Genomic DNA, 19,577 nt, shown 5'->3' on the forward strand with positions numbered 1-19,577 from the left:
GAGGCCCGCGTATCGCAAAAAAAAAAAAAAAAAAAAAAAAAAAAAAAAAAAAAAAAAAAAAATTATAAGATGGATATTTAGAAATGTTTGGAAATAAAGAATGCCACAAAGAAAATCATCTCCCAGGGTGGCTCACTGCTGACTGACTGAAACGAGAGTTTTACCTTTTCAGTGCTTTTTTGAAGACGGTCAAACCTTGCAGCTTTGAGAGCAGAGGCTGCCTGTGAACTCTGGGTGGACCGCAGAAACGGAGAGCTGTCCACCCATCCCAAAGCATTTCCTTTTGGAAGCGTTTCCAACCCTGTCTCGTCTGCAAGGCTTTGGTGGTTCTCGGTGCCGCGGTGGGGCGGTAGCGCACCACCTATGTGTGAGCGGGTCCTGTGACTCAGAGCAGCATTGACTCCTCCTGGCTGTTTGACAGTAGAGGACCTTGGACGCAGAGGTCTGGGTTTACAAACATCTAAGATGCTTCACCATGTCAGTTAAGGCTACACATACTCTGTGGCACCTAAAACTTGACATTTAGCATCTTCAAGATGCTTAAGCAGTCTGCCTGTTGGTGTGCCTTCTAATACAGGTCGTCCACGTGGACAGGGCTTTCTGAGGTCAGAGCCTGTCACGCCACCACACGGTCCAGAGCAGCCTTCACACGCCCCGGCCACTCCTGGAAGTGGCCTGCAGAGCCACGGCCCCACGGGCGCGCTCTGGGCATAGGGCCCGCGCGTCACTGGCGTCACGACAGAGGGGCAGTGGCCTGCACGCTCCAGCAGCCTCGTTTATTGCCCCTTGCTTGAAAACAGCTCCTCGCAGATTTATTCGCTTCATCTTGTAGCGTCTGTGTTGACAGAATTTGATGTAGGTGTGATGTATTACGTTTTGATGCGGCTGACAGATTTAATAGAAACAAATGTTTAATGTCTGTTTGTAGTGCTTTTTAATCGAGTCACTAAATTGTGAGTTGACAATTTTTGTGAAATAATAAGTACAGTTGTCCCTTGGTATTCACAGGGGATTGGTTCCAGGACCCCACAGATAGCAGAACCCCTGACAGGAAAGTCTCTTATGTGAGATGGCGTCGTATTTGCATACAACCTACCCACGTGCTCCCGGATACTTTAAATCATCTCTACATTAGGTACAACACCTAATCCAGTGTAAGCTCTGTGAATAGTTGTAAATACAATGTAAGATGCTGTGTAAATAGTTGCCAGAGCGGCAAATTCAAGTGTTGCTTTTGGGGCCTTTCTGGAACGTTTCGCCCCCGCCCCGATATATTCCGTCCTCATTGATTGAGTCTTCAAACGTGGAACCTGCAGATGTAAGGGCAGCCTCGTCTACAATGATAATATCAAGTGATGGCTTTTAACCTCCCTAGAACCAAAACAGTTTATTCCAGACGAGCTGTTTGTCCCGAGGGGGTCCCTTGCTGGGCTTTGGTCTCCTGTTCGTCGGCCCATTTGTCGGCCCCCGAGCCCACCCTGGCCGGGCCTGTCTGCAGCCTCGTCACAGGAGGCTTCAGAGCTAACGCCACCTCCTCACCTGTCACCTTCTGCTGTGTAAAAATAAAGTCAGGTTTTGCAAGAGCTCTGTGGTAGACTGTGCACTAGTAGCTTTCTGTCGGGCGGGAGGGCCGTGCGGGGCGGGCAGACGCGAGGGTCACCCCGTGGACTTGTTCTCAGAACCGACGAAGGTGAGCGTCTTGGTTCTCACACCTTGAGCAACATGCCTGGGAAGAGTAAGTAGACAGCTTATTAGCAGCTTCTGCATCTTTTCTGAATTTTCACTGTGTAAAGGTGGCTCATTACGCAGTTCCGGGCTACTTAGGGACACAACGGACCTTGGAGTGTGACCCTGAACAGCTCATCCGGAAGCGAGCCTCTTCTGCGATCACAGGAGCCGTGCCTCGCCTCGGGCACAGCCCAGAGCCCTCGGCTGGTTTGGTCCCCGCAGAAGTGACAGTGCAGGCCTGTCGGGGGAGGGGACGTAGGCAAGGCACGCTATTTTAAGGTGGCTTAGCTTATTTTAAATTGTAATAAAAGCAGATTTTAATAAAACTGGTTCCGATAATTTCACGTTCTTACGTTGTCCAGGTTTTCTAATGTCAGTGAACATTTCTCTGTGTCTTAAATCTGTGTGGTTGTGAGAATCCCAGAGGAGAGCTCTGCCATCCGGCATTGGTAGCCCATCCCCAGAAGCCCTGGGTGGGGTCCCGGCTTCCCAGAGCTCTGAACTTGTCAATGTGAAAATAAGGGCTCCCTCCCGCCCTCAGGCCACGGCGGAGGGCTGCAGGGGCTTGTGTGTGGCAGCCCGGCCAGCAGGAAGCTCTCTGCACCAGCCTGCCTCCTACACACTTCACGCTTTAGGCTGAATAAACCAAGTTTTGGGTCTGTAAACTGGTCACCGTGGGCCACTGCATTTGGTCCCAATCACGGTGTGAAAGGGTCTCGTTTTGAAACCCGTTGTGTTACTTCTAGCGTTTTGTAAACCGACTTAATAATCATACTTAGAGATAGTGGTAGTTTGGGTGTTAAAACGCTATACATTTATAAACTCAAGGTAAATTTCTATCTTAAATTGCTTTTGAACAGTTAAACGTCTCCTCTAAGACTCTGCTTTAAGGTAACTTTCAAATGTGGCATTTAATAGTTACTAATCTCTCACAGAAAAACATTAGAAATAAACCTTTGAGGATTCTTTTTAAATAGAAAAGAGAATTTCTTGATCACAGAATGTTGGATGAAATAGGACGAGGCCAGAATTTTGGCTTCAGTCTGGTCAAAAGCAAACATTATTTTCAGAAGGGGAAAAAATGAAGTATTAGTTACTTTTGTGGTATGATTCTAGAAATCAGAATAAAAATCCTTGCTAACGAACAATTCAAGGAGGTAGAAAACAGTATGACGAGCGTGATCCAGTATTTTAAGTGAACGGTTAATGAGCTTGGCCTTAGAATACACGTTCTTTTCCAGATAAGTCAGCTTCAGTTTGGCCTCTTACGTGTGCACCCTCCTCCCCATTGGCTCTGTCGCGGCCGCATCTTCCCCGGGAGCCCAGAGCCCTGGGCCACGCCGCCCTGGAGGTTCTCTGGGGAAGCGGGCTCTCACTTGTCACCTGTTCTCACCGTTGCCTTATGTCACGCTGAGGCCTGCGTGTCCCCGGAAGGGCCTGGTGGCAGGCGCTGTCCCTCGGGCCTGCCCTTCTTCATCTCTCGCCCCATCGCCCGTTCACTTCCAGGCCTTTCCGTGGAGAGTCCCCAGCTTCCCTCCACCCGGAAGACCCCACCGAGCCTGAGCGCACTGGGCCCAGCCGAGCAGGGCTCCTCTCCCCTGCTGAGCCCCGTCCTCAGCGACGCTGGCGGAGCCGGGATGGACGACCAGGAGGAGGTGAGACACAAGGTGGGTGCCCCCGGAGGGCTTGCTGCTGGGGGCCTGGGCAGCAGGGGCTGGGGGTTCCCCAGTCCTGAGACCCTCCCGCCACCTCCGGGGCGCTCGGGGTCCCTCTGCGCCAAGACGGGCCTCCTCATTCCTTTCACGTTCCTGGCGCCCGTAGGTGCCAGGTGCGGGGCTGGATCCCGGGGACCTGGGGGCCTCAGCCTCCCCGCTGTGCTGGGAGGAGGCCTGGGGGTCAGGCGAGGCCGTGGGGCTGGGGGCTGAGGCGTTCTGGAGGTGCGTCCCGGGGGCTGGGCGTGCGGACTCGCGGGGGAAGAGTGAGGTCGGTAGGCAGAGCGCCACGGACCGGGCAGAGAAACGTGCCCGCTCGCTGGCGAGGCCGTAGCCCGAAGCATCGCCAGCGAGGCCCCGGCCCCCCAGATGCACGCTGGGAGACCCCCAGGTTTCCTGATGACTCCCCTGGCAGGTCCTGGAAGCCTCGGCGTCAGCTGGCCAGGCCTTGGGCTCCCGCGTCGGCATCTGACTGCCCAGCTGGGGGTGGGGGGCGGGGGGGCTGCCCAACCCTCCCTCCGAGCCCGTGTGCCAGCTTGCTTCCTGGAATCCCTCCTCCTTCCTGTGTCTCCCACTTCCTGTGCTGTTTCTCCTTTTGAATAGAAATTGGTGGGGACGCACAGCATCGGGCAGGCCTGAAAGGGAAGGTGGGGTTGCTTCCCTGCCCGTGTGTGGGCACCAGCCTCGGCGCCCTGTGGGCACGAAGCAGGGCCCCTCCCTCTGGCCTGACCTGGGGCCTGCGGGCAGGTCTGCTTGCGGGTATGGCTGGCAGAGCAGCAGCTGTTCTGCTTTCTCTCCACTGAGTTTCCTGAGAGGTGCTCTTTGCTCTGGAAATCAGGGGTTGGCCCTGGCTACCCAGGCTGGCCACCCACGAGCTGCTGCTGACCGCTCTGCTGCTGGCGCCCCCTTGGCACCTGCAGTGTCACCGTGACCTCAGCAGTCGTGCTGCCGTGGTTGTTTCCCAGCGTCTCTCTGGGCACCTTCACCCGCCACGGGAAGAGGAGCTGGTCTCGGGCCTCAGCGGGGACCCAGGCAGGAAACCCTCACCGGCAGCGTGCGTGCGACGTGTCCGCGATCCGGACCAGAGCCAGGACGCTTGGCCACAGGGAGACCAGGGCAGGGAGGGCCGAAGCCTGCCAGACCAGGACCGTGGGCCTCTTGGGGCAGCTCTGACCCCAGAGAGCTCACTGAGCACACAAGCTCAGTGATTTTTCAGTGGATTTGAAGTCATTTTTTTAATAGCACAAAGCCCAGAAAGAAAGAACTGACGAACGTGAAGTTTGGAAAGGCGGCCTGCAGGTGTCCGGGGCGGGACACCGGGAGATGCCGTGGGACCATGTGGCTGCCGGTGGTGTGGGAAAAGCTGGTGTGAGAAGCAGCCCACGGACGCTCCACACACAAGTCCCAGGGGGAGGACAGCAGGACAGGCTGTGAAGGGTCAGGTGGAACCTCCCGGTGTCCCCGCGGCTAACGGGGCGGCTGCTGTAGCAGTGGCCTCCGGGACACACAGGAGGAGCAGCCCCTGCTGCCGCGACGTCCCTAAACTCCCCAGGGCCCCAGGGAGAAGTCTCAGACCCCACGGTGCAAACCCGGCCCCACCTTCCCCCCCAAATGGGTCACCTGCAGACTCGGACCCTCGCCCGGCCGCACTCCTTCCCTCGGCCGACTCGCCGCCTCCACCCACCCGGACCCTGACCGTCCGGGTCACCACCCCTCAGCCTGGCTCGCCCTTCCCTGCGCCTCCTGACCAGCCCCGGCCCCCAGACACATCCTGGGCCCCGCGCACCACGATGTGCTCAGATAGACCCCAAACACCCTGCCTTCCCGCCCCGCCGGTGACCACTTGGCTCACCTTGTAGCCCCCCATCCTTGACCTCTGGGCTGGCCCCCACTGCCCAGCCACCCGGCCCCGCCCTCTCTAGGAGGCAGGTGTGTGTCCTGCCAGCCTCCACCCCACCTGCTCCCTTCGTCCTTCTGTGCGCTTTGCTGCCCGGCTGGGTCACTTCCCCGGTAGCTGGAGTTGCTTCCTGCCTGTTGCTTTCCTGCCTGGCAGGCTGTCAGCTCGAGGGCAGGGACCTCTGTTCCTGGGCAGTCCCAGGTGCCTGTTGGCACGGTGGACGTGGGAGGGTCGGCCCTAAATCCTCCGCCTGGGGGAAGAGCAGGGCCAGGTGTCCGCCAGGTAGGAGAGGGTGGAGGAGAGGCCACGCACCGGGGCCTTGACCGAGGCGGGGGCAGCCATCTGAGGTGTGCTCAGGCTGGGGTGGGGCCCTGCAGGGATCAGACACAGCCCCCGGCCCAGAGGGGCGTGAGGCCTGTGCTTCGCTGGGAGCGCAGTGCTGACCGTCCCGCTCCTGAGGGGCCTGTCACGGCTGACTTGCCTGTGGCCCCTGCAGATGGTCAGCGGCCCTGTCGCAGGTTTAAGAGCCCCGGGGCTGGGCCCCGTTAGCCAGCCTCCGGCTCTAACCGCAGGCACAGATAAAACGTACACCGCTTGGCAATTTTAATGACTTTCGTGTGAGTTAGGCTTAATTGTTTATAATCACATACATTCGTGTATGGGCAGACCTCGTATTATTGCGCTCCGCTTTTTTTTTTTTTTTTTTTTTCCTACAAATGGAAGGTTTGTGGTGACCCTGTGTCAAGTCTGCCAGCACCATTTTTCCAATAGTATTTGCTCACTTTGTGTCTCTGTGTCACACTCTGATAATTCTCACAATACCTCAAACTTTTCCATTATTATTATGATTGTTGTGGTATCTGTGGTCAGTGAGCTTTGATGTTACTGCTGCCGCTGAGGGCTCAGATGATGGTTAGTATTTTTAGCAGTTAAGTAGTTTTATTTGTTTGTTTGGTTTGTTTTGTTTTGTTTGGCTGCATTGAGTCTTCGTTGCTGCCTGGGGGCTCTCTCTAGTTGTGGGGAGGAGGGGCTCCTCTTTGTTTGGGTGCACGGGCTTCTCATCGCCGTGGCTTCTCTTGTTGCGGAGCACGGGTTCTAGGCGTGCGGGCTTCAGTAGTCGTGGCTCGCAGGCTCTAGAGCGCAGGCTCAGTAGTTGTGGCACACGGGCTTTGTTGCTCCGCGGTATGTGGGATCTTCCTGGACTTGAACCAGGGCTTGAACCCGTGTCACCTGCATCGGCAGGCAGATTCTTAACCACTCCGCCACCAGGGAAGTCCCAATTAAGTAGTTTTTAATTAAGGTATGTACATTGTGTTTTTAGACATAATGTGGGAGTTCCCTGGCGGTCCAGTGGTTAGGACTTGGTGCTTTCACTGCCATGGCCCCAGGTTCAAACCCTGGTCAGGGAACTAAAATCCCGCAAGCTGTGCAGCATGGCCAAAAAAAAAAAAAAAAAAAAGGGAAAGACGCAAGGCCGTTGTACCCTTAATAGACTAGAGTCTGGGGGAGATGTAATTTTATGCACTGGGAAGCCAAACAATTCATGTGACTCACTTCGTTGCAATATTTGCTTTATTGCTGTGGTCTGGAACCCAACCCGCTATATCTCTGAGGTGTGCCTGTATCTACAGTCCTGTGAGTGATATCTGAACAGTAATTTCATCACAAATCGAGTAATTAGCTTCACTATATGTTGCTGTTTAAACAGCAATTCTTTTCTCAAAAAGAATACTATAAAATGAGAACAACATCTGGGGGAGATACAGCTGGGCTTATATCTTTACTTAGAAGTGACTCTCTCAGGAAGTGCACGTGAAGATCACATGACAGCGCTAACTTGAGCAGAGGAGATGGAGCGTTAGGACCGTCGGCGACGTGGCCGGCCGACACGCTCACACTGTCTGCGCTTCTTGCAGTGTGCGCCCGCGGACGAGGCCTATTTCATAGCAAAGGAGATTCTTGCTACAGAGCGAACATACCTGAAGGATTTAGAAGTTATTACCGTGGTATGAAACCTAAGTCCTTTGTTGCTTTGATTTTCTTAATACTTCTTAAATCTGGGCCAGAGACACAGGATCCCCACCTGAGAAACGGCTCTTGGCCATCGTGAGACCTGCGTGTGTGTGTATGTGTACATGTTCTGTTAAATATATCTGCCTTAAAACATGTCTACGTCAGGTCGGAATATTGGGTCCGATTTTTTGTGAACCTGGGAATATATCCCCTTGAAGCTTTTCACCCAGAATTGCTTTCTTCTGTTGTGAAAACTGGCTGGTCAGCCGTGGCACTGATTTGCGCTGTCCTCGTGGGGGCTCCGGGGTCGCTGCTGTATGTCGTCAGGGGCCAGGTCCCTTGGTCACCGTGAGCTCTCCCGGCAGTGGTTCCGGAGCGCTGTGGTCAAGGCGGACGCCATGCCTGCGGACCTGATGACCCTGCTCTTCTCCAACATCGACCCCATCTATGAGTTCCACAGAGGCTTCCTGCGCGAGGTGGAGCTGCGGCTGGCGCTCTGGTAACGCCCTGCGTCGCCCACGTTATCACCCCTGTGCGCGGGAGCTTCCCAGCTTCCTAGCTAATTCACAAGGGCCACTATTTCACCGAGACAGCGTTAGTCCGTAGGTACCATCACTTGCATTCACCCTACTCCAGAGGAGAGGACAGAAGCAGGTTAAAAGGAGACCCTTTTTTGCCTGGTCACCACCATTGCGAGGATGGCTGAGATGTGACAAGTGCCTCCGTCAAGCATGGCCTCGCCCTCAGAGCCTCTCGGTGCTGAGCCTGGGACCCACCATGGCACTGGCAGCGAGCGAAGCGTATCTCACACGCTGTCGCCAGCTTTTGCCCGTGTCTGTCCGTCTCCACTCCAGGGAGGGGTCTTCCAGTGCCCAGGCCACAGGCGACCACCGACGAATCGGGGACGTCCTGCTCAGCAACATGCTTCAGTTAAAGGTAGCGCGGTGTGCGCGCGGCTCTCCACCTAGCAGCTGGCCCTGTGGACGCCAGCCTCCCCGTCAGGACAGTGTTCCCCTGAGAATGATGCACAAGTCAGGGCAGCTTTCCCCTCGGGAAGCTCAGCGTCCCGAGAGGACGGCATACAGGTCAGCCCGCGCTCCCCTCCGAGCGTTATTTCCACGGGGACAGCCCCTCCTCGGGACACGCCCCCCCTCAGGGCAGGTCGTCTGAGAGCCGCCTTCCGCCCAGCGCAGCGCAGCGCAGCGCTGCTGCTGGCCGGCACTCTCGTCCCGACTCGCTCTCCTCAGGATAAAGAGCGCTCCCCCAGGGCTGCGTCCCGCCGGGCCAGGCTCCCCTCAGAGCCGCGGGCCGGTGCAGCTGCTCCTGCTGAGCTCGCGCCCGTTCCCGGCCTCTCCTCGGGCCTCAGCGCTCCGGGCGGCGGCGCGGGTCGTGCTTCCAGCGCTCGGCGCTCTCGCGGGACCGGGACCCACGGGGTGGGCGCCGCGAGCTCGTGCCCGAGGCTTCCCGCCGAGGCCCCGCCGTGCCTCCAGGCTCCGGGTTTTGGGGGCGGGTGGTGAACGCGTCCCGGAGGCGGAGGCGCGCGGCGTGAACTTAGGGCCCACACGCACGCGCGGCCGCCGGGCGGCGCTCCTCCAGCCCGGCGGGTCCCCTGTGATGCCCACCGAGGCAGACCGGTGTAGGGGGAGACCTGACAGGGGCGGGCGGGGCCCGGGGGCCGCCGCTCAGCCGCCCCCCGCCCCGCAGACGCTCACGCGCCACTTCCAGAGGCTCCACGAGGTCCTGACGGAGCTGGAAGCGGCCAGCAGGCGCCTGCGGAGGCTGGAGGCGGTGCGCCGGGACTTCGAGCTGCAGAAGGTCTGCTACCTGCCGCTCAACGCCTTCCTGGTGAAGCCGCTGCAGCGCCTGCGCCACTACCGGCTGCTGCTGCGCCGCCTGTGCGCCCCCGACCGCCAGGACGCCGACCGCGGCGACCAGGACCGCGCCGACCGCCGCGGTGAGGGCGCGCCCAACGCCCCGCCCCCGCGGGCACCCGGTCCTCCGCCCGCGGCGCCCAGGGGAGGGGGGCGGTGGTCTGCTTCTGAACCGCACGCCTGGGGGGGCCACGTGGCCTGAGGGAAGCTTCTGACGTCGGTGGGCTTTGTCACTCCTGACTTTGGTGAGAGGGACGAAGGAATAAACCCTGACCCTTGTGACCTCAGATAGGACTGACTTCCAGTTGCAGCACAAACGTAGAGCAGGAAGTCACTGCCTCTCGGGTCCGGTCACCACTGTCTGTCTCTGAACGTACAAGGTGAAGAACTAGGTCGCCCTTCCTTCCAGCGGGTCTCCCGGTGTCCTGAGAATAGCTCAGATACTTTCTGACGTACAGGGAGCAAAACGGACCGTATGATGTGGACAGCGCCCTTCCTCTGCATCCTAAAAGCAAGCGTTTTGTGTTTGCCAAAAAGGAGGGGACAAAATTGCCCAGAATGTTTCCATGCGTTTTAAGGGAAATGTGAAAGAAGAGCAGCACAGGTAAAATGAGGGCGGGCGACGCTGCTTTGCCCGTAACGTTCAGTAGTTGTTTGTAAAGACTGCCCTTTCCCTCTACCGAGCGTGAGTGTCGGCTAGTCAGCAGTTTGGGCTGATCGAGTCCAAGTCTCAGGTCATCTGCAGGGACCCACACTTGCTGTCCCTAGCAGTCCTGTGAGGAGTTTGAGTACAATGTTCCTGGAATTAAAACCACCTTTAAATTGTCAGTTCCTGTCACAAACTGGCGGGTGGAGGGTTTCGTCCATGCCACCCCCAGCTCACCTGCCCGGGCACCTGTACTGAGGGCCCTCTCCACGCAGAAGCCCTCAAGGCCATCACGGAGGTGACCTCCGCACTCCAGCACAGCCTCGTCCGGCTGGAGAACCTCCAGAAGCTGACGGAGCTGCAGCGGGACTTGGTCGGCGTGGAGAGCCTCGTTGCCCCTGGCAGGGTGAGCGACTTCGAGAAAGTTCTGTGGACTGGTTACTTCACTGTTCTTAATTGAGATATAATTCAGAATGTGCGACTCGGTGGCTCTCAGTATATTCATGAGGTTGTGCGACCGTCACCGCTAATTCCAGAACATTTTCATTCCCCCAAAAGAAACCCCATCCCTGTCAGCGGCCACCCCCAGCCCCGCTGCCCAGTCCCTGGCAGCTTCTGATCGGCTTTCTGTCTCTGGGCTTCCCTCCGGACATTTCATGCACGTGGAGTCTCACGGTGTGTGGCCTTTTGTGTCTCACTTCTTCCACTCAGCACAGCGTCCCAGGCTTCGTTCGTGTTGTGTGTTATGCTGGGGCTTCATTCCTTCTTGTGCCGGAAGTGTGTTCATTCTCTGGAGACACCGTATTTTGGTTCCCTGTTCATCTGCTGATAGACCCTTGGGTTGTTTCCGCTTTCCGGCCATTGAGAATGGTGCTTCTGTGAACGTCACGTACAAGTCCTTGTGTGAACACGTGTTTTCATTTCTCCTGGGCACAAACGTACATACCTAGGAGTGGAATTGCCGGGTCGTGTGGTTACTCTGTATTTAACATTTTGAGGAATCGCCAGAGTTGTCCACGGTGGCTGCACCACTTTACATTCCCACCAGGGGTATAGAATGGTTCCGACTTTTCCATGTCTTGTCTTTGATTCTAGCCATCCTGGTGGTACATAGTGGCATCTCTTTGTGGTTGTGATTGGCATTTCCCTAGTGACTAACATTAAGCAACTTTTCATATGTTTATTGGCCATTTCTGTGCCTTCTTTGGAGAAATGCCTATTCAAGTCTTTTGCCCGCCTTTTAATTGGGTTGTTTGTGTTTTTACTGTTGCGAGATTCCTTATCTACTCTGGATACCAGACCCTTACGAGAATATGACTTGCAAATATGTTCTCCCATTTTGTGGGTTATCGTTTCACTTTCTCGATGGTATCATTTACAACATTAAAGTTTTTAATTTAGCTGATGTCTAATTTGTCTGTTTTTTCTTTGGTTGCTTGTGCTTTAGGTGTCATAGCTAAGAAACTATTGCCTAATCCAAGGTATGAAGACTTACCCCTGTGTTTTCATCTAAAAGTTGTTTATGTTTTAGCTCTTACTTTCAAAGCTGATCATTTTGAGTTTTGTATATGGTGTGAGATATGGGTCCAACCTGGCTCTTTTCCAAGTGGATATATAGTTGTCCCAACTCCTTTGCTGAACTGTCTTCACTCCTTGGTCAAAAATCAGTGGGCCGTGGAGTGAGAGTTCATTTTTGAACCTTCAGTTGTGTTCCATGGGTCTGTGTGTCTCCCGGGCTGCTTACTTTCTGTCACTAATTCCTTTTGCTTTGGACTCAGTACTGTCAGCAAAAGAAAATTGTTTTAAGGGTTGCACAGGTCCAGTGGTTAAGAATCCGCGCTTCCAACGCAGGGGGCGCAGGTTCGATCCCTGGTCAGGGAGCTAAGATCCCGAAAAGAAACGGTTGCACAGGGATGTTCCTGTCTCAGCACAAACGTAAGAGGATTGGCGCGTGGGTGTATAAATCCCGTTTTGCGTTAGCCTTGTTAGAAGAAAGGTACTGCGAGTGTGGGACCACGAGCTCAAAGAAACAAGACTAAAACAGACAGGAAGGTTTTGCCCTCCTGGAGCAGGGCCTTGGCTGGGAGCCAGGACAGCCCCGTTTCCTCTCCCTCCTTGACCGCTCCAGCCGTGCTGCTGGCTGGGAGCTCCTGGGAGGTGGGAGGGCTCTTGTTACATTGTTGTTTCTCTGCGTGCCCCCACGCAGTGACTTACAGATGGCCCCAGGAAACTGTCACCAGAGGGGCAAATAAACAAGAGGAGCTGCATAGAGCAGGGGTGGGGCGGGATCCCCGGGGCGCCCTTGCTGCCCTCACCGCTGCTATTAGTCAGGGTCTCCGAGTCCTGCCTTAACCCCCCCGGGGTTCCTGGCCTCCCCGAGTGAAACGCGTGCATCAGTCAGAGACGAGCCCGCCCCAGTTATCTGAGCGCAGGGTCAAAGAGCAGGGCTGTGAACTGAAGGTGGGTGACGAGGCCCCGAGGCCAAGCATCGAGGAGGCGGGACCTCGGGGAGCATACCCCCAGGGGCCGGGGCCGCCCTCCTCCCCCTGCAGCGCTGTCCCTGGGTTGGGGCTGGTTTCTCATCTCGCTGTGTCCGTGAGGGTTACTGGATGAGCCCTCCTCCCTGTGTGCTTGCTCTGGTCACCTAAGGGCTGTTAAGGCTGGGGTGTTCTCGGGGCACCAGCCGTGCTGTTTCTCTGATAGAACAGCAGACGGTGGAAGAGTCCCCAGAAATAGTCCCAAGCGGACTGTTCGGGGCCCCCGGGACGGTGCTTCAGCCAGGGCGCAGGCTGTTAGGGATGTCGGACATCTGTGCCCCGGAGGCAGGTGTGGGGCCTGGCCCGGCGGTGAGGGGAGCCCCGAGTCCCGGGGGGAGGGGGCTGTCCGGGACACGGGGGGCTCCCGCTGAGCCTCAGCCCACTGGAGGGTCTCACTCTGGGCCGTAGCACCTTCGTGGCCTTAGGAATCCTCTGCTCAAGCGCCAGGGCGGCAGCTGACAAGTCCCCTGTGACGTTTGGTGGGAACCAGGTGTCCTGTCCTCTCCCCTCCCATTCTCAAGCTGCCCCGCCCAGCTTTTCTCAAAGCTGAACTCACGTCATCTCCATGGTGGAACCTTCCAGAAGCTGCCCCTCAACGATGCCCTTTGCCTTGTGTGCCAGCTCTCAGCAGAGCCGGCCTGTGGGAGCCCAGAGACCGGGCACCTAGTTAACCGACACCAAACAGGATGCGGGCGACCGAGGGGAGCAGATGGGAGGGAGGCTGGAGCGGCACGGCGGGTCCTCAGGCATCCATCCAGGCAGGAGGGCGCCGCGGAAGGGCCCGGGAGGGCCTGCGCGGGGCTCAGAGGAGCGTGGAGGGTGACGTGCCATCTGCCGAGGTGCCCTCGGCCAGCACACAGGGACCCCCGATGGTGTCTTGCAGGAGTTTATCCGTGAGGGCTGCCTCCACAAGCTCACCAGGAAGGGCCTGCAGCAGAGGATGTTTTTTCTGGTAGGTGCGATGGGCACGGTCCAGGCGGGCGCCTCATTGTCAGGAGCCCGGAGAGGGTCGCAGAGACACTCGCGGGCCTGCCACCTTCCTTATTCTGGGTTCTGGGCTCCTGTCTGCAGGATGAGCAAAAGCCAGAAGGTAGAAAAACCCACACGCCTGCGGCTGCAGGGCCGCTCTGCTCGTGCCAGCGTCAGTTCGCAGGGCCTTGAGGTCCTCCCAGCGAGTCCCTGCCGCCAGCAGGTCCCCTTTGCTCAGCTCCCTTCCTCGCGCCCAGCTAGCGGATTCAAACCCCAGCCTTCCTGGGTGGGGGTGGCCCTCAGGACCAGCCCCCCACCGCCTCCCGCCAGCCAAGAGGTCTGCTGGCCCATGTGGTTACTGGTCCCCCTTGGTCAAAACGACTGTATGAATGAAACAAAAATCCCTTTTTTGCCAAAAACCTCCAGCCAACTGAGTAAGCACACAGGGCCCTTGGAGTTGAAGTTGGTCTGATTGTTAAGATGTTGAACCCTCGTTACTTGTTTTCACAATTCATTTATCTAAAGCTTCTGGTCCCTCAGTTCTCAGACATGCTGCTGTACACAAGCCGAGGTGCCTCGGGGACCAGCCACTTCCGGATCCGGGGACTCCTTCCGCTGCGCGGCATGCTGGTGAGCGCCCGGCGCCGGGCAGGTCCGGACCGGTGGTCGGGGGCCGCGCCACATAGCAGCACCTGCTGGGCTGTTCATGCCTTTTCACCCTGTTATGGCTACTGTTCTTGGTGCTCCAACAGCCCCACCTGCAGCCCCTCCAGGGCCTCCTGACCAAGCCCACCAGCCCCTGCAGGACAAGGCCCAGCTCCGCCAGGAACCCACCTACTCCTCCCAGGGAGCCCTGTCCTTTGGTGGGAGACTCCATGCAAAACCCGGGTCGGGCGTCGGGGCCACCGTGCTGCTGGAGGGGTTGGGTGCTGACACAGCTTTGAAAAGAGAAAGCTGGACCCCTAATTCTTAAGACTGTAGAGTTTTCACTTCCTTGATTTTATACTTCTCTCTTTTATACTGACGATTTTGGTTTCTTTTGGCATCATAATTAGTTATTTCTCTCACACACACACACACACACACACACACACACACACACACACACACACACACACACACACACACACACACACACACACACAGCTTTAAAATGGTAAAACAGATCCCACCACCGCTAAAGAGAGGGCGGGCTGTGGGTCAGGACTGGCCTCAGGGAAGCTCGCGGTGACCTCCACTGAATCGTGCTGTGTGGCCTCTCGTTTGCCCTTTGACCTCCACCCCGTGAAGAGACGGCGCAAGCTGTCTTCAGAGCTCTGGAGGGCCTGGGCCGCACCTCGTGCTCTGTCCACACCACCTGCCGCCAGGGCGTGTCCGCACCCCCACCGTCTCCGGGCCGCGTGGTGTGTTAACGTGGTCTCTGATGAGCAGGAATTCTTCGTCTTAATGTGAGGCGGTCTGTCTTCTTCTCCGTGGTCGGTGCCTTCTGTGGCCTTCAAGGTCACGGAGAGACTCCGCCTTGAGTGCAAACCTAGACTCGGCCTGGAACCCATCTTTGGGAACAGCAGAGATAGGCGGCCAAGTTCAGGTTTTTGCTATAAAGATGTGCTGTTTGTCCAGAACATCTTACGCGGTGAGCACCTCTCCCTGCAGCCCTGCCAGGCCCCATCCAGGTGTAGGATGGCTGGGGTCCGACCCCTGTCCAGTTCCCAATCTGCAAAGCGTCAGCGCCGTCCTCCGCCCCTTTCTCCTCCGTGGCGTCTGGCCCTTCTCCCCGCCGTCCGCACCCTGGGCCCTGCACCGCCTTCCAGAGAGCGTCAGAGCCTCCGCAGGTGTCTCTGTAACATTTGTTCAGCTTTTCCAACTCTCAGCAAAAAGGGGTCAGCTTGAATAACCTCACCTGCCATCCCTGGAAGCAGACCCCATCTGTTTTAAAGTATACTTTTAAAAATTATACCTTCGGTATAGAGAAAAACTGAAGCTGTACAGTGAAGAGCACTCATCATTGCACTGCCCAATACTGAGTGCTGTCGGCATTTCGCCATCATCTGGGGAACACCCTCCACAAGCTGCTTTGTAACCCGCACTGGTTTTGCTCGGCAGTTCATCTCGAACATCCTCCTGTGTCCTCTGCTTCTAGCACCGGCTCAGGAGCCATGAGTAGTGGATTGGTGTGCCGAGCCCCGGTTTATTTAACCAGCTCCCTGCACTGGACGTTTTGGCTACGTCTAGTTTTTCAGAATTAGAAACAGCACCATTGGATCTTTCTACGCATCCTTAGTTATGGCCTTGAGCTAAACCGCCACGCGTGTATGTGAGCCTGGGGCTCCCTGTTCTCCCTGAGTGCTCAGCCGTGGGAGCGGCTGACCGGGTGGCCTTCCCTCCAGGCCCGTCTGCGCCTGCGCCGGCCCAGCCTTGGGCAGCCCTGGCCGTCCACCCCCGTCCCCCGCGCCCCAGGGAGGGCCAGCAAGGCCGCTTCCTGCGCGCTCTGCTCTCCCCCAGGAGGCAGGACGCGTCTGTCGCTCTGGCCTGTTAGCATTTGTGAAGCGTTCCTAAACCCTTCCAGGTCTCAGGTGCTTTCCAGGTACGTAATTCCCGTCACTTTGCCTGCAGTTCAGTGTCACCTCAGAGTTTATAAACTCCCTCCAGACGGGGATCGCGTTTGTCTTGTTCCTAGAATGGCCACGGGCACAGAGGCCCGACGAATACGTGTTGAAGGGGTGAACTTAGACGTTTTTCTGTAGTCAGTCTGTCCATCTTTTCCTAATTTAGGGTTTCTGTCCTTGGCACGGTCTCAGAAAGTCTTTCCCACACCAAGACTTTGTTGGTGTGGGACCTTCTTTACTGATACACTTACAGTTTTTTCTCTTTTACTTAATCTGCCTAAAATTTGTTGGTTTTGATGTTTTTAGATTGGGATGTAACATTTTCTCCTCGTATAGTTAGTTTTCCCATTATTTGTTACATCCTCCAATTTTCTCACTGATCCCAAAGTCTGCCTTTATCATAAAAAATTGTCTTTACACTTGGATTCTTTCTGAAGGTTCTGTTCCATTTCTGTCTGTCCCAACACCAGTCTACACTCTTCTAATTAGTGGTGGTGTAAGGGTTAGTCACTGTGTGGGTAAGTTCCTTCCCTTATTTGTCCTTTTTAAACAGTTCTTTGCTCTTCTCAAGTATTTAATTCTTCTAAATAAACTTTGGAGTCATTTGGACAAATTCCTTCAAGAAACACCACTGGCGTTTCTGTGGAAATTGCATTAAATTTACATATTGACTTGGAGGGGGCGGCCGACATCTTGATAACCTTCTCCTGCTGGCTGCGCTCATGTTAGTTTCAGACCCTTTTAAGTCCAGCGTGAGGCTCGGTGGTTGGCGTCCCATGTTCCGGGCGGGGGGCGGGGGGGGGGGGTCACCTGTAACTGGATGGTCCTGGGGACAGCCAGCCAGCCCTCGCTCCTGACTGTGGGAGGGAAGGATGGTGACTCTTGGCTTGTGAAAGACACCGTTTCCTTCTGTTTGTATCTAAGAGATATCATCAGAAATAACGTGGGATTTTGGCAAAGGTGTTTCAGCGCGTGGAGGGGGATGGTCACTCTTCTCCCTTTGACTTGGTGACAGGGTGGGTTCCATCAGTCACCTTCCTCATTCCTAGAACAAGCTCACTTGGTTAGAGGACAGTTTCTCCTCTAGGCTTTTAGGTCTGATCAAGGAATACTTTGTTCTGGAGTTATTTCTCTTCATCTCTTATAACTGAGATGAGCCTGAATCTAACTCTGTTAGCTTTTGGTACCACTTTATAAACAGGAATTGTCCAACTCCCTTTTCAACTAAAATGCTCAACATTTTTTCCCGTGCTTGATTTTCAGCTAATAGTGCTGGACCCACCGGTGAGTAGTTGGGTGCCCACGGCCCTCAGCTTGCCCACCTGGGCAGCAGGCGCCGTGGCGCGGGGATCCCTTGTGTCTCCTGTAGCCCCTCATAGAGTCGGCGTGGGCTTGGCCGACACCCGGGTCCTGCCGCGAGCTCGGGTTCCGCCAGCCCCGCTCCGGGTCACACCGCCTCCTCTCCGGCCCGCAGGTGGAAGAACGCGGGAATGAGTGGTCTGTCCCGCACTGTTTCACCATCTACGCCGCTCAGAAGACAGTCGTGGTGGCAGCCAGGTAAGGGCCTTCCGCCCACGTTCCGCATCCCAGCCGCCCTGGTCTCCTCTGAGTCGTGACAGTGTCGCAGTCACGGGGACACACGGCCCCTTGAGCGCTGTTTCAAAGCTACACGACTGCAGGAGCAGCTTCACTGTCCGTGGGAGCTTGTGATCGTTGAGCCCATCCGCAGAGACTGGCTGTGACACTGCTGGCTGCTCGAAGGAGGGGCCGCGGGCTGTAGCCCAGCGGGGTGGCCACACGGAGGCCTAGCGTCACTTGCCTCCTGCCCCAGAGCTGGGCAGCAGATGGCTGACGGGGCCGTAGCACAGGAGCAAACGGACGCTTTCCCCGCTCCCTGCGCCCTGTCGACAGCAAGGCGACCCGCGCTCCTGGCGGCCTGGACGCTGTGCCCGGTCCCTCCCCTGTGGGAGCCCGCGTCCCCAGCTTCTTCCAAAGGAGGTGTCGTCCTGCGTCCGGGCGGGCGGTGCCTGGCTCTCAGCTCCCGTCCTACGGGGTCCTGGCTGATGTCAGAGCACAGGGCACTGGACTCCCACCAGGAAACCCTGGCAGCTTAATTATGATCCAGGACCCAATCTCATATTTCAGCTTCACAGCCCCAGAGACTTAAAAACCCATTCCAGGAACAAAGTACCCTGTAGAGCACCCCCGTTCCAGCATGATGGATGCAGGCTGGGCCTCCAGCAGCGTCCCGACAAGCCCTCTGGACCCGAAGGACAGGGCACACGAGGGGAAGCAGGCACCCTGACCTTCTGCCCTCCACTGGGAGGGGGCGCGGCCGGGAGCCCTGGCTGTGGGCCCTGCCCAGCGGCTGAGCTTCGGCTCTGCCCCGCAGCACCCGGCTGGAGAAAGAGAAGTGGATGAGGGACCTGAACGCCGCTATCGATGCAGCCAAGAGCAGCGCCGACACAGCCCTGGCACCGCCGGGCAGCCTGCTGTGCCCCCTTCCCCGCGGTGAGTGCTGGCCAGGCCCCCGGGAGACAAGGAAGCTTTCCTATGGCTGTCACCCTGGTCACGGGCAGCCCGCTGGGCCCACGTGCTCTCCGTCCACGAGGGACATTTCAGGCGGGCGGGAGGGGCGGGAGCTCTTCTGGCAGGAGCAGCGCGTGGTCTCGCTCCCTGCCTGCTGCTGGCCGGGGGGCGGGGGGGGGGGCGTCCCGTCTCCTCTGAGCAGGGGCTCACTTCTCCCCCAGGGCTCTCCGACGAGGTCTCTCTGGAGGAGTCGGAAGACGACGCTCGCGGGGCCCGCCGCTCCTCAGGGGGGCCGGGCCAGCACCGGGCCAGCACCGCCATGCACGTGTGCTGGGACCGCACCACCAGCATCTCCAGGGCCGACCGCAGAGCAGCCGTCGAGGTGCGGCCACCGGAGACCCTGCTTGTGTGGGCTGATGGGGCACCCGGGGTCCACGGTGGCAGGGGAGAGCCGCCCGGGTGGGCGGGGCCGGGAGGGCGCCATCAGGAGCTCTCTCCGAAGGGCCTGTCACCCCGGGATCCCGGGATGGCTGCCTCCCTCACCGGGAGCGGCCTCTTTGCGCCCGGGCCACCTCTGCCTCCACTTGTCCTGAGCTTCCGCCGGGGCCGGGGGAGGGACCAGCAGATCAGGCGAGGAGCGCAGGTGGGTCCTGACACGGCCGGGGGTGGCGGGGCGGGGGGGTGGTAGAGCGGGGAGCGTGGCCAGCTCGCTGGGGCCTGCAAGATGGCGGAGTGGCCCTGGACACTGCGTCCGCCGTCTGTGCCACCCCTTCACGTGTCAGAGGCGCGGGGCCCTCATGAGCACCAACCCTGATGGGGACAGAGGCCTGCGTCGTGGGGAGGGCCCAGCCGTCTGCGGATGTACTCGGGCCCGCGCGCCTCGCCCCAGAGTGAGGTACGAGGACGGCAGCGGTGGCGCCGGCCGGAGGGCACAAGGGCCAGCGCAGAGCGGCGCCAGGCCTCGGGGCCGAGCAGGGCGGCTCCTCCTCACCGTGCCAGAGGGGCGCCGCGCTGCGGGCCGGGGCCGGGCCACTGCCTGCGTGGGCCTCTGTTTGCGGGGGAGCCCTAC

General features: G+C 57.7%; 1 protein-coding gene across 6 annotated transcripts in view; it reads left to right on the forward strand.

Annotated features, from left to right (window-relative positions):
* The window catches only part of FARP2 (FERM, ARH/RhoGEF and pleckstrin domain protein 2), an 86,135-nt gene that overhangs the window by 64,835 nt on the left and 1,723 nt on the right, over window positions 1-19,577 (forward strand). For 3 of the 6 annotated variants that reach the window (XR_003678133.2, XR_008619455.1, XM_028483534.2), the window contains exons 14-24: window positions 3,235-3,395; window positions 7,254-7,343; window positions 7,716-7,849; window positions 8,205-8,286; window positions 9,055-9,304; window positions 10,143-10,273; window positions 13,288-13,356; window positions 13,914-14,003; window positions 17,454-17,536; window positions 18,372-18,490; window positions 18,730-18,890. Coding sequence is in view for 4 of the 6 variants with exons in the window: in XM_028483534.2 (XP_028339335.1) it covers window positions 3,235-3,395; window positions 7,254-7,343; window positions 7,716-7,849; window positions 8,205-8,286; window positions 9,055-9,304; window positions 10,143-10,273; window positions 13,288-13,356; window positions 13,914-14,003; window positions 17,454-17,536; window positions 18,372-18,490; window positions 18,730-18,890 (1,370 nt within the window). In the remaining 2 variants the exon portion in view is untranslated. Of the gene's footprint in view, window positions 1-3,234; window positions 3,396-7,253; window positions 7,344-7,715; window positions 7,850-8,204; window positions 8,287-9,054; window positions 9,305-10,142; window positions 10,274-11,314; window positions 11,349-13,287; window positions 13,357-13,913; window positions 14,004-14,125; window positions 14,430-17,453; window positions 17,537-18,371; window positions 18,491-18,729; window positions 18,891-19,577 lie in introns of those variants that run through there. The other 3 variants (XM_028483532.2, XM_055091058.1, XM_055091068.1) reach the window with 3 other exon arrangements.

This window comes from Physeter macrocephalus, chromosome 2 (genome assembly GCF_002837175.3).
Source record: "Physeter macrocephalus isolate SW-GA chromosome 2, ASM283717v5, whole genome shotgun sequence".
Taxonomy (NCBI): Eukaryota; Metazoa; Chordata; class Mammalia; order Artiodactyla; family Physeteridae; genus Physeter; species Physeter macrocephalus.